This window comes from Artemia franciscana, chromosome 3 (genome assembly GCF_032884065.1).
Source record: "Artemia franciscana chromosome 3, ASM3288406v1, whole genome shotgun sequence".
NCBI lineage: Eukaryota > Metazoa > Arthropoda > Branchiopoda > Anostraca > Artemiidae > Artemia > Artemia franciscana.
The window spans coordinates 21,300,567-21,317,436 of NC_088865.1; the positions used below are offsets into that span (position 1 = coordinate 21,300,567).

At 35.9% G+C, this 16,870-nt stretch overlaps 1 protein-coding gene and 1 long non-coding RNA gene across 3 annotated transcripts in view; one reads left to right on the plus strand and one right to left on the minus strand.

Moving 5' to 3' along the window:
* LOC136025004 (uncharacterized) overlaps positions 1 to 16,870 on the minus strand; it is a 136,812-nt gene that overhangs the window by 50,533 nt on the left and 69,409 nt on the right. The gene's annotated exons all lie outside the window — the stretch shown is intronic.
* Positions 1 to 16,870, plus strand: part of LOC136025001 (sulfide:quinone oxidoreductase, mitochondrial-like) — a 59,162-nt gene that overhangs the window by 40,034 nt on the left and 2,258 nt on the right. For both annotated transcript variants that reach the window (XM_065700626.1, XM_065700627.1), the window contains 3 exons: positions 4,363 to 4,549; positions 7,130 to 7,244; positions 16,261 to 16,395. In XM_065700626.1, coding sequence (XP_065556698.1) covers positions 4,363 to 4,549; positions 7,130 to 7,244; positions 16,261 to 16,395 — 437 coding nt within the window. The remainder of the gene's footprint in view (positions 1 to 4,362; positions 4,550 to 7,129; positions 7,245 to 16,260; positions 16,396 to 16,870) is intronic.

Below are 16,870 nucleotides of genomic sequence, written 5' to 3' on the forward strand. Positions count from 1 at the left end.
GTAATGCCAACAAGGTGAAACTTGTCCGATTTCATGGTTGCAGCAAATCACTGCTACCTAGTAAAGAGTGAGCAGTCCATAGTGTATCTCCATGTGTTAAGATTTCTTTACCAACCTTACCATATACACTCAACGGTAGTAGAACCTTGCAAGAGAATTCATTTGATCGTAGCTTAAAAGCTCTAGTGCCCTTTTTGAGGCGGAAACCGATTGGAGGGTGCGATGAATGCTGCCTCTGTCACCCTCCATCTCATAAGGCATCCGATCTAAATTTTAGGATAGCGATTTTGAGCACACAGGCCATATTACCCGGAAGTTTCCAAATACGTTATGAGAAAAATAACTTTCCTGTGAGAAAATTTTACGATTTAACGGTTTGTCAGGAATGGTAACTTTAACATAGGTTAAACTCATAACTAAAAGTTCATTAATATTTTTTGGGGGGACTTGGAAAGAGTTTCAGAACCCTCAAAAATGCTGATGGATTGGAATTGAAAGTGAACCATTGAAATCGCCATTGTCGAAAATCGAAGTGACGAATTAGAGTCCCACAACTTGAACAAGAAGGAAAATCACTTTTTTACATGGGAACTACTGATGTCTCTTTTTTTTGTCCAGCCGAATACAATGATTCGTGGTATTTTCTGAGACTCCTGCATTTTTGGCCTTTCATTTTCTGCAGTCTACATTTTGAATTTTTTCCTCCTAAGTAAAAATCCTGTTTTTTGGGGTCTGTTTTGTGTTTTCAGTAAATTGCTAGTTTTTTGAGTTATACAGTCCTTAGAAAATATCACGAGGCAGTTTAGTTAAGCTATTTTTGTAATAGGCTATATATCTTGCGTGATCTGCACAGCAATAATTTTGGCTTGTCTTAAGTTTCAATTACACTCTTTCCTTTCGTAAGAAAATTTGTATTTTTGAAATTAATTTTCTGTTAAAATGCATGTGTAAAACCTTTGTTTTGTTTGGGCTGTTTCTATAATTTAAGTCTTATTCCTGGAACTGCAATTATCTTAGTGTTCCCTGTGGCGTATTTTTCTTATTTTTTGACCGTTGTAATCAAAATCTTGAAATTGGATATCTTGAAGCTATCTTGAAATTAGAATTCGATGCCTTATGAAGTGAAGTGTGTCAGAGGCAGAATTTATCAGCCCTCCGATCTGTTTTCAGCCTTAAAAAGAGCACTAGAACTTAAATGGCGAAAATCGGATCAAATTAGTGAAAAAAGGAAAAACAATTCGAAAAGAGGGAATATAAACAAAGGAGGGGGGAAAACTACTGAACGAAACTACGGAAAGATCTGCCGAGAAACTGTTTTTGTGGAGGAAGACCGAGAGACACGAGAAGAGATGGAATTCTGTAGTATAATGGATTGATAAGCAGGAGAACTCTGAGCTGCTGTTGATGATCGCTTAGGTACAGCAAATCTGCAAGAAGAACTACGTAAAGAAGCTCAATGCACTAAATAAATACCACTTTTACCCACACTACGATCCAGTGGAGTTATTCCAGCATTACTGTATAGATCAGAAGAAGGATATACGCGAAAGAGAAGAAAAATTGCCTTAACTGCCCTATAAAATAAGCACAGAAGAGAATTGTTAGTAAAAATAAAAGCATAATAAAGAGAAAGCTTGATATCTGGAGAAAGAAACGAGTTAATCTGGGGAAACTTTGAAGACTGACGGAGGATGAGGGAACGGGTGTGATAAATGTAGGGCTTAAAAGATAGAAAACAATAAGGAAACGCTCCAAGAAATTCCATCGTAGTAGCTTTCGTTATAAAATTGTTCTCTTAAGTCAGGATGATTGTAAGGGGTCCTGAAATGTACGACGGCACTCTTCCGACTATTAAGTGCCATACCATTTGACCAGCACCATTCCTTCACTTTATCAAGAAGACGGAAGTGACAGATGATAGGTCACCTGCAGCAATGAAAAAGTTACTGCCGTAGGCAAAAAGGACAGGACCCACGTGTCTGAGGATGAAGACCATCAACAAGATAGTTGATACAAATTAAAAATAAAAGTGGTCCAAGCACAGCACCCTGTGGGACACCTTTCGATATAGGAAAAGTAGAGGAAGAAGTGCCATTAACCAAAACTTTCTAAGATATCCTTGAGATGTAAGACCTTAACCATTGTAGTGGGATTCCACGCTCTCCAGCTAATGAAAGTTTAAAAAGAAGAACAAAGTGATCGACCATATCAAATGCTTCCGAAAATCGAGAAATAGACCCAAGACCAAAAACCTCTTCTCCAGATTAACTTGCGCAAACTCTATGGTATCTGAAAGTGCACGTGAAGTAGAAAAAGAGGGACGAAAACCATACTGATGGCAAGTTATAAGAGAATTTCTTTAGTCGTGTTAGTACTAAATACAAATGATGAGAGTCTACGATACACTACTTTTTCAACAAATTTAGAGACGACGGAAGAAGAGAAATAGGTTGATAATTTAAAAATAGAGTTAAATCACCTTTTGTATGCAAAGGTACAACATTAGCCACCTTAAATAAATCAGGAAAAACAACGGAAGAAAGGGAAAGGTCAGCTATATGTGATATAGGGTTAGAGACAAACTGAGCAATTTTTGAGGGCTTTATTACTCAAATCAAAATCATCAGCCGAACAGCTACTCGGAAGAAATAATTCTAGAAATCTCTGTATCATTGCATTGGGAAAGGAAAAGAAGACCTTTCTGCTAAGGGAACACTACTTGCTCTACTCTGGGGTTGAATGAGAACCGAAGGAATTGTTGTGAAATACGAATTGAAGGCGCTTGCTGTTGAGGTTTTGTCAAGTTTTTGTCTCGTAAGGTCCTACTACCGTCGGCTGTATATGGTAAAGTCGGGAAAGAAATGATTACAAACGAGAGAAGTATCACTCTTTACAATTCACCACTATTGTGTTCACTACGAAATGTTTTTGTGAAGCATCTGCTTTATACATTTGTGTAATTTGAGGTTGTTGCCTCCGAGGAGGCACTTATCATGTCCCCCGATAAGTTAAGTTTTCAGACATTTCGACCGTTGATTAAAATGGCTATTTTGTAAATTTGATCGAACATCATATAGGGATTTGGTGGCACATGGGGAAATAAAGGGGGAAGGTTACCCAATGATTTTCTTCGGCCGTTAAAAACGGTAATAGAACGTATAATGTGCGACGAAATGGAATCTTTCCCAAGTTATCAAAGCCATCCATATTAATGATAGCCGGGAAAAAAAAAATCATGTTTACTGAGTCAATGCTATTGTGTAAATTTTGACTGTGAGGTAGATAACTGCAAAGAAGATGACTTCTACAGATGATGAGACTGCAAAGTTAGCTCGATCACTGTGTCTGGGCAATGACGGGAATAAAAATTGGTGCTATCCGTCATTCGGATGGGACAAAAATATAGCATAACTAATCGTCATTAACAAAAATCAGCTCCCTAGAGCAAGTTTTTCTCGTTCATCTTTTCTCTCTGAATTTATAAAAAACTGAAATGCTGTATTTTATTTTAGAATCAATATTTTGAATACGGTATTGTAGAACTAATGAATAGTGAAAACCAAAAATATAGAACGGTAAAAGGCGCAGGTATCGTTTCCCTACCGGAAATAGGGGGCGGTGAAGGGAGCTTGCACCTTATTGAAATCACATCAATACAAAGAATTAAACATGCGTCATGTTCAGCCTTCCGTTCAATCTGCTGGTATGTTAGTTTATATCAGCACCATTTCTTTCGTGATCATATAAGCATAATGTGGATCCAGATGCCGCTGTGAGATGGCACAGGAATGGTTTCCCTACTGGGAATAGGGGTAGAAATGGGAGCTTATGCCTTATTGAAATCATATCATACAAGGGATTAAACATGTGTCATTTTAATACTCATGTAATCTGCTGGTATATTAGTTTACATTAAAACCATTTTTTGTGCACTCACATTAGCCTAAGTTTGATTGAGATCTAGTAACCCATTTCAATAAGTATTATGATGAAGATAATTTAGCCCCCCTCCCCCCCCCCAAAAAAAAAGAGTGGGTAGATGAGATACGGACCAACAAAAACTATAACTCAGCCACTTACTTGCACTCTTTTGAACAAATTCAATGTAACATCCTCAAATTCAAATATGACATCCTCGTCTGTTATATGTCCTAATGATAAGGATTGACAGAATCCTCTCCCTCTTTTTATCCCTAAAAGAGATTGGAATGGATTACGATCCTAACCTTCCTCCCCTTCCTCTGTCTCCCTTTCTATCTCGTCTTACCTCTTCCTTCTTTTCTCTGGTCTTTCCTTGTTCTCCTATCTTTCTCTCGAGCAGTTAATTTAAAGTGAATAAAAGACATTTTTGTTCTGTTTAAGTATTCAATGTTGCATATAACACCACCGATGGGTCCACCTGATGCAGTAAAGAATTCCACAGATCTCTGTGCAGAAAGTGGATATGTAGATGTGGATAAATACACACTTCAACATACGCGTTTTTCAAACATCTTTGGTATTGGGGACTGTACCAACCTGCCTACATCCAAAACGGCAGCTGCGATAGGTAAGTATAAGGGCGATTTTAAGTGACGACAAAATAGAATATTTATTGATAAGATATTGAAGAGCAGCGGTTAGCTTTTATCCATCCACAAGAATTTTTTTTTGTTTTTTAATCATATGTTTTAAAACCACTTTGCTAAGCTGCAGTAAGTAAAAATTACGGTGAACCCCCGTAGCGGTCATCTATTTAAAGAAAATATACGGGAAAGAACTAAACCATGAAAAAAAAGGGAAATGCTAGAAAACCCAGTGTTTAGAAAACCACTTAACATAAATGATCATAAATATTTAATCTTGTCACAACATCCAGTGGCTACACCCTTCGATTAGACCTATCATACATAAAGGGGTGGGGCTAAGCAATGGAAATTTGTTGTTAAATATAAAAACTACAAAAAAAGAAATTGGAAGAAATTGATTCAGAATGAAACACAAAATTGTATAAAGCTTCAGATAGTTTTGATATTAATAATGGAGGTGTGAGATATTGTAGCTCGTGTGTGAGGCTAATAACTGCATAAAATGCAAAACTGCATAATTAACCGTCAAACATGTCAAATTGGAAGATGACATAAATTGGTCCATACAAAGATTTTTCGACAGAAAAACAAAGGATTTTTCGACAGAAAAACAAACGATTTTTCGACAAAGAAGTTTGACAAACCGAATTTTCTGCTTTAATTGCATTATTTATTTCACAAGCTGTTTCTAAAAAATTTAGGGGTCCTTTGGCACTATTACAAAATATTTTCCTTTCAAGTATTGATCAGCAGAGAGTTGCGCATGAGCAAGCAACGGAGCCTGTCACTCCGTTATTATTCCTTTATCTTTCTTTTTTTTTTATTTATAGTAAGCGAGAACATTTTTTTTTTTTTTTTTTTTTTTTTTTTTTTTTTTTTTTTTTTTTTTTTTTTTTTTTTTTTTTTGATTGGGTTTTGACGAGATAAGTCGTGATTTTTACTGCTAGTATGGGTGATTTATCAATATCAATAAGTAGAGAGAGAAAAGGTTTTATTTTTTCTTTTTTCTCTCTCTTTTTTTCTGGTCGTCATCATGGTTTGTTAAAAATCAAACGCGATCTAACCGTAATAATCATGGTCCTTGTTTTGTGTCTTTTCTTGTCTTCCCTTTCGTTCTTTTTGCTTTTTATTGTAGATGAAGATCAAATTCTTAAGTGTACTACTGTATTTTAGCACATTCAGTTTAAATTTCCTTTCTTTGCCTTTTCTCCTGCCCCGCTTGCCTTTTCTCCGTCCAGTGACTATTTATCTATTAAGAATTACTGTCTAAATTCACAGATGGTGGGAATAGGCTTGGCAGGCGAGAGGCTTGTACGCTTGACCTTAAACAAATTCTAGCAAATGATTTAGAGAATGAGGATTTTGGTAATATGGATGAATCTGTGGCGGGTCTCCCCCAAAATAAATATATTAATGATAATGATATAGATCATGTAGCTATCCACAGCTTATTAATAGATTGATAACGTCTCAGACTAATCTTTTTCACCGGGCTATTTCATTTAATATCTCCTTAAACTACTTTAAAAATAAATCCATCACATGGCTCACATCCTCAGATTCGAAAGATCTATAATAATTCATAATGCTTAATCTTTCTTTTAATAGTCGCAGCGTATTTTTATTGAGTATTCGTGACTTTTTTGAATTTTTTTTTTTGCTCGGTTTAAGCTCACTTTTTAATTCAGAAAACAACATGAAATGATCAGAAGAGTCCACCAATACTTTCCTTATTATATTTGTCTAAAATTCGCGAGAATATTGTCAATCTGTGATGCCAACGTTGCAGTTATTCTTGTAGGTATACTGCAAAGTGGTAATAAACTATGGGACAGGCACATCGATAGAAAATCTATAGGTTTTTGCTAAGTCTACACTCGTTCATTTCTCTATCTGTTGTCTGATGTGAATCATAAATCAAATTGATGTTGAAGTCTCCCATCAAGATTATCCTTTTGTACTTGCATGATATTAGTTTCATGAGGGTATTAAGTGACTACGAAAAAGAAGAAGGTGATACATCAGGGGGCTTATAACAAGCGCAACATGTAACATACTCATTATATATTTTCAGTTGTAAAATTAAAAATTCAAATTTTGTGTCCTCGTATAAGTCATCAAATTCTGTTATTTTTGCATGAATATCATGACGTTCATAACACCCGAATCCTCCTTTATTTTTCGATACTCGTGATTTTTCAAAGAAATTATAACCTTGAATTTGGACTGAAGAAGAAAGACTATCATTAAGAAATGTTTCGCACATCCCAATCAACAAAACATCATGACTGGGAAGAAACGCCGATAGAAAATCCATTTTACTCCTAAGACCACGACAATTCCAAAATATTGTCCGAAATGAAACTGGCACCGCAAACCACATTCTTGATATATTAGTCCCAGTGTAAACTGTTGTTATGGCCTATGCTGTTTAGCTTTTCAAGTAGTCTACTCTTTTCTGTTCAGTTCTGCACTCTTTCAACTCGCCTTATTATTTACCCATACAGTTTGATATTTTCCATTCACGATCCGTGTGAGGAATTGTAACCCATTTATTTCAGCTGCTCAAGGAAATATTCTCTATCAGAACATGAAGTGCGTCATGGAGAAGAAAAGCGATTCCAAGGAAAAATACGATGGCTATACTTCATGTCCTCTTGTCACAGGCTATTCAAAGTAAGGTTTGTTTTGTTGCTACCATCCACTTCTCGTCTTAGAGGTTTTTTGTATAGTACGCATAAAGCCCACAAAAATAGGCGTGGGGGGGAGGCAGGAAAGTTGCCACCTCCCACTAAATATATAACTAGTTGCATGTATGTAAATCAGAAGGAGTTTTTAAAACGGGATGCAATGAAGGTTTTTCTGCAGCTTTACTTCCTCCCCTCGCCCATAGCTATAATTATCTATATGCTCACACACACTGGAGCGTCGGCTAATTAGAGGTTGCCAAACCCTTGATGCACGTGGAAGAATCGGGCAGATTATTTATAGTAAGCTCTGGAAGTGATGGGGAATGTATTTTCTATTTGGTCTTTTAATATTTTCTAAGCAAGTCACAGAGATTAACATATTTAAGAAATTGCATAAGAAGTTAAATATTGAATAGGATGCAAGCATCATATTATTCATTATAGTGTAGGTCATAGCTATTTTAAATATAATAGTTATCGCAATTGATATCTAACGGATAAACTGGTGTTTCATTTTGTTCGAGTTTTAGAAGAGTGTACGTGGGCAAACAACTAGATTTTATTATTTTTTCCGAAATTAAGAAAATTTACTTCCGACGCCACTCCCCATCCTATCTCTCTTGAATAATGACAATTTTATGATCCTTGACGGAGTAGTCCTAAATAATTAAATGTAAATCACTAAATTACTAAGGTCATCACCTTCTTAAGTATATTCATAACTGAAATGTGAGACTTTCTACAAATTTTCTTTTGGTCGTTACAAAATTATGAACAAAATTGTGGCTTCACAAATTTCACCATTGTTGCCACCCTGAACCATGAAAAAAGAGAATAAACGTAAATTATGTCACTAACTTTATAATGCCTTTCGTTCTTAAAAATTCAAAAATAATAAACACTGTTAATTCTCAAGTAATTCTCCGTTGTTTCAAACAAAGTTTGAAAAAGTAAACCCCAAGGTATACTCTTATCTTTCGTTAAATGCTAGTAGCCTATGCTAGTTTTGTTTTGTGCTGAATGCTTGAATGACTACGAAACCCGACTTCCTTTTTCTCATTAGGAGACAAATGGAATTCTAAGAAATGAGGACTTTTTTCTTCCAAGATTGTGGCAATAAACTTTTATAGAGTATTTCCGAGTATTTCGACTATAACACGACTAATTTTCCCTAACTAAAAGAGATACAGACCTACAATGTATTAAATCCAACTTTTAATCAGAATGGACGGAAATGTACAGAAAACGATCGTGTTGCAGTCTCAGGGCCGGAAACCCAAACTTATACAGGTACTCCGCATAAAACAGAGACTTCATAGATATGTTTTAATAAAAAGACAGATATGTCACACTTTTTTGAAATCAGATTCCTTCTGGAGTTTTCTGTTTGTATTATTGGAGACCTGGCGCACCTTCCAATGTCTCCCCCGTCCTTAAACAGTTGGGATAGAAATATGAATGTCAAATTTAAACGTCAAATACATATTTCACAGCTAGTGTTTCCTTTCCACCAAAATTGGTGTTCAAGGGTTTATGAGCCTCTTGGTTACAGATCGGAGGGTAATCAAAATGCAAAAGTTTAGAAGCAAAATATGTGAATTCATATTTCGCTAATTTTCTTTGATTTCGAAGAAAGCTGGTATTCGATTATTTCCGAGTGTTGCAGATTACAATATGAGGTAAATGTTGCAAAATAGACGTCCAAAATAAAGACGTGTTGGTTCATAGTTTGCAGATGGTGGATACGTTATACCTGGTCGAAATCCGAGTGATGCACAGCTATTCTGACCAGGGTACTGTTGAGACTACGTTTAGTGCGTTCGACTGTGAATCAAGATTAATTGTTATTATTACTAAACCTTACTAGGGAACATTCTGTTGATATTTACAAAATATCTGTCAGTTCAATAAGCGAACAAAAATGAAATTTAGAACGTTTTTATTTCATTAAGGGTAAAGAGTGAATTTTAAACCTATAATTTGCTGAAATCATGTAAGATTTCAACCAAAAAAGAAACTAAAATTAGTTTGGAATGATGGAATCCATGGCTAAAAAGCTAGCAAGATCTACGCTTGATCAAGAGCCGGTATTGTTTTTCGTTTTTTATGCATATATATTAAAAACTAAAAAAGGCAAAAACTACAAAAAAAACTAAAAACTAATAAAAAAATAAAAAAGCTAAAAAACTAAAAAAAACTAAAAAAAACTAAAAAAAGGTAAAAAACTAAAAAAAAGGAAAAAACTGAAAAATAAGCTAAAATAAAGGTAAAAACCAATAAAAAACTAAAAAAAAAAACTGAAAAAACTAAAAAAAGGCAAAAACTACAAAAAAAACTAAAAACTAATAAAAAAAGTAAAAAAGCTAAAAAACTAAAAAAACTAAAAAACCTAAAAAAAGGTAAAAAACTAAAAAAAATAAAAAATAAAAAAAAATAAAAAAAAGGAAAAAACTGAAAAATAAGCTAAAATAAAGGTAAAAACCAATAAAAAACTAAAAAGAAAAAAAGGAAAAAACTAAAAAAAAATTTCATCTAAAAAACTAAAAAAAACTAAAAAAGGTAAAAACTAAAAGAACTAAAAAATAAAAAAATAAATGACGACACTCAAAGAGAAAGCGACCAGGACAAAAGGAATGTTCGATTAGCAATCAACAAAGCACCGGGACACAGGGAGTATAAACGACGACCAGGACATAAGTAAAAAAAAAAAACTAACAAAACTAAAAAGAAGGTAAAAACTACAAAAAAAATAAAAAGAAAAAAAAACTAAAAACTAATAAAAAAACTAAAAAATCTAAAAATCTAAATAAACTAAAAAAGAAAAAAAAAGGAAAAAAATAAAGGAGAAAAACAAAACTAAAAAACGAATGTATATACAGACCGGGACACCGGGATACAAATGACGACCGGGACACAGGGAATATAAATGACGACCGGGACACAGGGACACAACTACAACGGGGACATCGGGGGAAACAGGGGGATATAAATGACGACCGGGACACCGGGACAGGGAATGGTCGATTAGCAATCACCATCAACAAAGCTCAAGGGCAATCATTAGAATCATGAGGTATAGATCTGAATATAGATTGTTTTCCCATGGACCATTATATGTTGCATGTTCAAGAGTCGGTAAACCTGACAATCTATTTATATGCAAAGACAATGGGACAGCAAAGAATGTTGTATATTCGCAAGTTTTACGTAGTTAAAACCATATATATATATATATATATATATATATATATATATATATATATATATATATATATATATATATATATATATATATATATATATATATATATATATATCTATATTCACAGGTGGGACATAGGGACACAACTACAATGGCGCGTAACTATTATGGCGCGTAACGACTTACGCGCGCGGGGGGGCTTGGGGGGGGGCGAAGCGCCCCCACCAACTAGGTGTTGGGGTGGCGCGAAGCGCCACCCCAATAGCTAGTATATATATATATATATATATATATATATATATATATATATATATATATATATATATATATATATATATATATATATATATATATATATATATATATATATATATATATATATATATATTTCGCAGGACTTCCCTTAACAGAATACAAATGCAAATGGACTAGTAGAGACAACACTATAGTATTGTCTATTGTACTGGCCAAAAGGTTTCAATGCTTTATTATTTTTTCCCCAGAGGCACTTCATATGGAATGGGATGGTTACATAAATTTCAAAGGGGGCTCATTCGATTGGAAATCAGAAGTTCTAGTGCTCTTTTTAAGAGTCAAAAGTGACCGGAGGGCAACTAACCTCCGCCACACCCTCTTACCCCCAAATGCATCTCTATAACGGCGTGTCAAGGGTCGACACAACCCCCTATAGTCCGGGGGCAAGGGTGTCATGCCTCGGGGGCATATAAGATTTTTACGGCAGGGTTGGTCGTATAAACTTTGGAGGAGGCTCATTGGATTGGAGACTGAAAGCTCTAGTTCTCTTTTCACGATCCAGTAGTGGCCAGAGGGCAACTAGCCCCCTCTCAACGCCCTATTCCCCAAATGCAGTCAATCAAAATTTTGAGGCGATCTTTTTTGTTCGTAAATATTCAGAGATCATATAACTATGTCTCCGGGGTTGACACAACCCTCCAGAGCCTGAGGGCAAGGATTTTAGGTTATGGCCTGGGGGTATATTAGGTTTTCATGGAAGGAGTGGTCGTGTAAAATTTTGGGGAAGCTCATTTGATTGGAAATGGAAATTTCTAATCCCCTTTTAAGAGTTAAAACTGATCGGGAGAATAACCACCACCCCCTCTAAACTCGTTTCCCCTAAATGGGTTTGATAACATTTTGAGATAGGTATTTCGTTCAAAACAGTCCAAAGGCAAAATAACTGCCTCCGGGGTGGACAGACCCCCGCCCCCGGGGCAAGAGCTATAATTTATGCTAGCTGCCCATTGTTAACGTATAAGATTTTTATGGGAGGGTGGTTGTATAAACTCTGGAGGAGGCTAATTTGATTTGAAATTGAAAACTCTAGTTCTCTTTTTAAGATTAAAAAGTTATCGGAAGGCAACCACCTGCCCCCCTCCTTGCACCCTTTTCCCCCAAATGGACCCAATCAAAATTTTAAGATAGCCATATTGGCAAAATGGCTAAGGATCAAAAATTATGCAGTTTGCCCCTTTTTACCGGCAGGATTTATCATTACGAAAAGGAGGAATTTTTTTATATAGGTATTTTTGAAAAGGCTAAGGGTATTAAGGTAAAACTTCGGGGAATGTTGGGGGGTATGCTAAACTAAATCTAAGGTACTATGTGCATCCTGCTTATCCAAAAGTTTTACGTGTAATATCACAAGAATAGCTAAGGGTATTAAGTTTAAAGTTTCAGAGCATATTGAGTAAGATGCTAAAAAGTGGTTGGAGAGAAACCAGTTCCCAGCCCTTCCCTTTTTAGCTGCCTTCCCTCTAAAGATATTTGATCAAAGTTTTGGAATAGCCGTCTTTTTCAAACTAGTCGATACAGTCACATAGCTATTCCTCCGGGAATGACTTTACCCCCACAGCCTCTGGGGCAAGGGTTATAAGTTATATAAGTTACCCGTTTTTATGGCACTTGGTACCTACCAAGTAACATATAGCAATCACAAATTCTGTCGGTCGGTCTGTCGGTCTGTCTGTCCCGGTTTTGCTACTTTAGGCACTTCCAGGTAAACTAGGACGAGGAAATTTGGCAAGCGTATCAGGAATCAGACGAGATTAAATTATAAATTGTCGTTTCCCCGATTTGACCATCTGGGGTGGGGGTGGGGGGGGGGGGTTCCGTTTGTTAAGGGTAAATTGGAAAAAAATAGAAAAAAGTAGGTATTTTTACTTACGAACGGGTGATCGGATCGTAGTGAAATTTGATTTTTGGAAGGATATCATGTGTCAGAGCTCTTGTTTTAAATCCCGACCGGATCAGGGGACATTGGTGGGAGTTGGGGTGGGGAAACTCAAAGTCTTGGAAAACGCTTAGAGCGGAGCGATCAGGATGAAACTTGGTGGGGAAAATAAACACAAGTCCTAGATACGTGATTGACATAACTGGAAGGGATCCGCTCTCTTTGGGGGAGGGTTAATTCTGAAAAATTAGAAAAAATGAGGTATTTTTAACTTACGAAGGAGTGATTAGATCTTAATGAAATTTGATGTTTGGAAGGATGTCGTGTCTCAGAGCTCTTATTTTGAATCCCGACCAGATCTGGTGACATTGGGTGGATTTAGGGGGGGGGGGCTAAAATCTTTGAAAACGCTTAGAGTGGAGGGATCGGGATGAAACTTGGTGGTAAAAATAATCATATGTCCTAGATACGTGATTGGAATAACCGGAACGGATCCGCTCTCTTTGGGGGAGTTGGGGGGAAGGGTTAATTCTAAAAAATGAAAAAACTGAGGTGTTTTTAACTTACGAAGAAGTGATCGGATCTTAATGAAATTTCATTTATCTTTTCATTTTCCAGTGTCATCTTGGGGGGGGGGATCTTGGAAAACGCTTAAAGCGGGGACATCAGGATGAAACTTGGTGGGTAGAATAAGTACAAGTCCAAGATAAGTGACTGACATAACCGGAGCGGATTCGCTCTCTTTGGTGGAGTTGGGGAGTGGGGAGTAATTCGGAAAAATTAAAAAATGAAGTATTTGTCACTTACGAATGGGTGAACAGATCTTAATGAAATTTGATATCTAGAAGGATCTAGTGCTTTAAAATTCTCATTTTAAATCCCGACCAGATCCAGTGACATTGGGGGGATTTGGAGGGGGAAACCAGAAATCTTGGAAACTGGAAATCTTGGAAAATGCTTAGAGTGGAGAGGTCAGGATGAGACTTGATGGGAAGAATAAGCACAAGTTATAGATACATGATTGACATAATTGGAACAGATCCGTTCTCTTTGGGGGAGATGTGGGTTGTTAATTTGGAAAAAGTAGAAAAATTGAGGTATTTTTAACTTAAGAACGGGTTACCGGATCTTAATGAAATTTGATATTTAGAAGGAACTCATGTTTCAGAGCTCTTATTTCAAATCCTGACCAAATCTGTTGACATTGGGGGGAGTTGGAAGGGAAAACTGAAAATCTTGGGAAAGACTTATAAATGTCGTAGATTCGTGATTGACGTAACTGGACTGGATTCGCTCTCTTTGGGGGAGTTAGGGGGTGGGGCTCAGTGCTTTAGTGAGTTTGGTGCTTCTGGACGTTCTAGGACGATGAAAATTGGTAGGCGTGTCAGGAAGCTGCACAAATTGACTTGATAAAGTTGTTTTCCCCGATTCGACCATCTGGGGGGCTGAAGGGAGAGGAAAAATTAGAAAAATTGAGATATTTTTAACTTACGAGTGGGTGATCGGATCTTAATGAATTTTGATATTTAGAAGGACTCAGAGCTCTTATTTTAAATCCCGACTAGCATTAAGCATCTGATTTTCCTTTTAAAGCAATCTATTGATTAGAATTTTGCTAGAGCTCATACCATATAAGCTCTTGGCTCTTGGCTCTTCCGACCTTGTCACAAGTGCCATATGAGCTCTTAGCTCTTGTTATATACAAGGTTGGCTATTTGGGAGAGGTGGCTTATTTGATCCTGAATCTCCAAAAAGGCTAAGAATATTAAGGTAAAATTTAAGAAAATATTTAGGGGGGTGTCAAACAAAATCAAAGTACACTGTTTGCATTAGGACTTTCAAAAGGACGCAACAGCAATATTCAAGGAAGGGCTAAGAGTGTTAAGTTGAAACCTAAAAGGTATGTTGGAAAATGAACGAAGGGCAGCCGCCTCTCCTCCTCTTGCTTGAACCTTTAAAGGTATGTTCGAAAAGGAACAAAGGGCAGACGCCCCTCCTCTCGTCTTTTTCTCTTTAATACTGATAGAGATTTTAAAAAGTATTCTAATCGAAATAGTCACAGCGTCAAGTAGCTAAGCCCCAGGGGATACCATACCCCCACAGCCTCCGGTGCAAGGAATATAAATTATACAATTTTTCCATTTTTTACATGCAGAACTTATCATTTTTAAAGGAGGAATGTTTGATCCTGGATTTGTCCAAAAAGGCTAAGAATATTGAGGCACAATTTCGCAAAAGTTGAGGGGTATGTTGATCTAAATCAAAAGAAACTATACATATCGAAGTTATCAAAAATGCCTGTCTGAAATATCTTAGGAAGAGGTAAGGGTATTAACTTGAAACATTCAGGGCCACTACTAGCCTACTATTGCTACTATTGTGGCTGCAATTGAGACGGTTTTGACTGCAAATCTGACTACTTTCCTAACTTACTACTTTCAACTTCAACAGCTTACAACTGCTACTATATTCATTTCTGATTAACTTTGGGGATTTTGAGAGGGATGTTGAATTTCGAAACTCTAACGTAGAATAAAACACCACTTTGATGTTTTGATACTTCGATGAAACTTTAATGCTGAAAACCAAAAACTTGGAACTTAGGCAATAAAAAACGAACAGAAATTAATCATAAATTTTGTTTTTACCGAATTAGATGTTTTTCAAAAAAATATGAAGGCCATATCAAACTTAAGACCAGCAGAAAAAAATTCCTAAAGAATAAAGAAAACCCAAAAGAAACAGAAATTAAATGTAGCAATCATAGCAAACAAGCATACAACAGGTAGTAAATAAATGAATAAATAAACCTTAAAGCGAGTAAAACTTAAATTGAATATGCAAATCAAGCTTGAAACGAACGAAAATCACCACAAACAAGAGTCTGGCCCCCTTCCCTAACTATAAACGTCTAAATCCTCCTGTGTCATTTTGGTTTTACTGAAAACTATATGTGATTTGAACATTCCTTGGAAAGAAGTAAGAAAATAAAACTGAATATTGACATATAATGATATTAGTTGCTGAAAGCTCAGCAGTTCACGATTTTATTTCAGTGTAATTTTTATTTTCAATGTTATAATAAGTCCAAAAGAAAGTATTCCTAATATAATTTGTTTTCAGTAAAGTGCCAATTACTCAGTAGGGTTTAGGCTTTTGCAGTTCGGAAGGGAGGAGTAGCCGAACTCTTGTTTGTAGTGGTTTTGTTTGTTTTAAGGTTTATTTATTCATTTATCTTAATATGTATGTTTGTTTGGTATGATTGTTGCATTTAATTTCTGTTCTTTTTCGGTTTCCTTCGTTCTTTTAGAGAAATTTCTGGTCGTTTTGTGTTTGAACTATAATAGGAATTTATATCTGCTGATCTTAAGTTTAATATGGCCTTTACTTTTCTTTGAACAACTTCTTTTTTGGATTTTGTTTTTGTTTCTAATTAATCTTAAATAATACTGACATCAGCAATAATCGTCCCTTCAGTCTTTTCGTAGACTTAATTTTGTTATTCCGTCACCTTGACAACATTTTTGTTTTCGAAGGATTCCAATTAAGTCAATAGAAACCTATGCATGTAATACTATCTTAAACATATTTATTTTTCTATTTGTTTAGATGTGTTTTGGCGGAATTCGACTACGATGGAAACCCTTTAGAAACTTTTCCTATTAATCAAGCAAGAGAGTCAAGGCTTGCTTTCCATATGAAAAAAGATATAATGCCCACTTTATATTGGCAATTGTTTTTAAGGTAAGTCCCTATGTCATCCCCCTTTCCCCCTCTCTCTCTCTCTCACTCTCTCTCTCCCTCTCTCTCTCCCCCTCTCCCTCTCCCTCTCTCCCTCTCCTCTCTCTCTCTCTCTCTCTCTCTCTCTCTCTCTCTCTCTCTCTCTCTCTCTCTCTCTCTCTCTCTCTCTCTCTCTCCCTCTCTCTCTCTCTCTCTCTCTCTCTCTCTCTCTCTCTCTCTCCTCTCTCTCTCTCTTTCTCTCTTTCTCTCTTTCTCTCTTGCTTTTCTGTTTACATAAATTATATAATTATGATTGGTTATATCCATAAGATTTACCTCGTGTTGGCGCACTTACTTAAAAACTGGCTGAAATACCCACTATTTCTTTTTTTGTTACAAACTTGTTTTTTAACGAATAACGTTAGTTATGTTAGAATTTATGTATATCTTATTGGCTCGACCTTACTTCCGTTGCTTTCAATTTCTTGTTTTAACACTT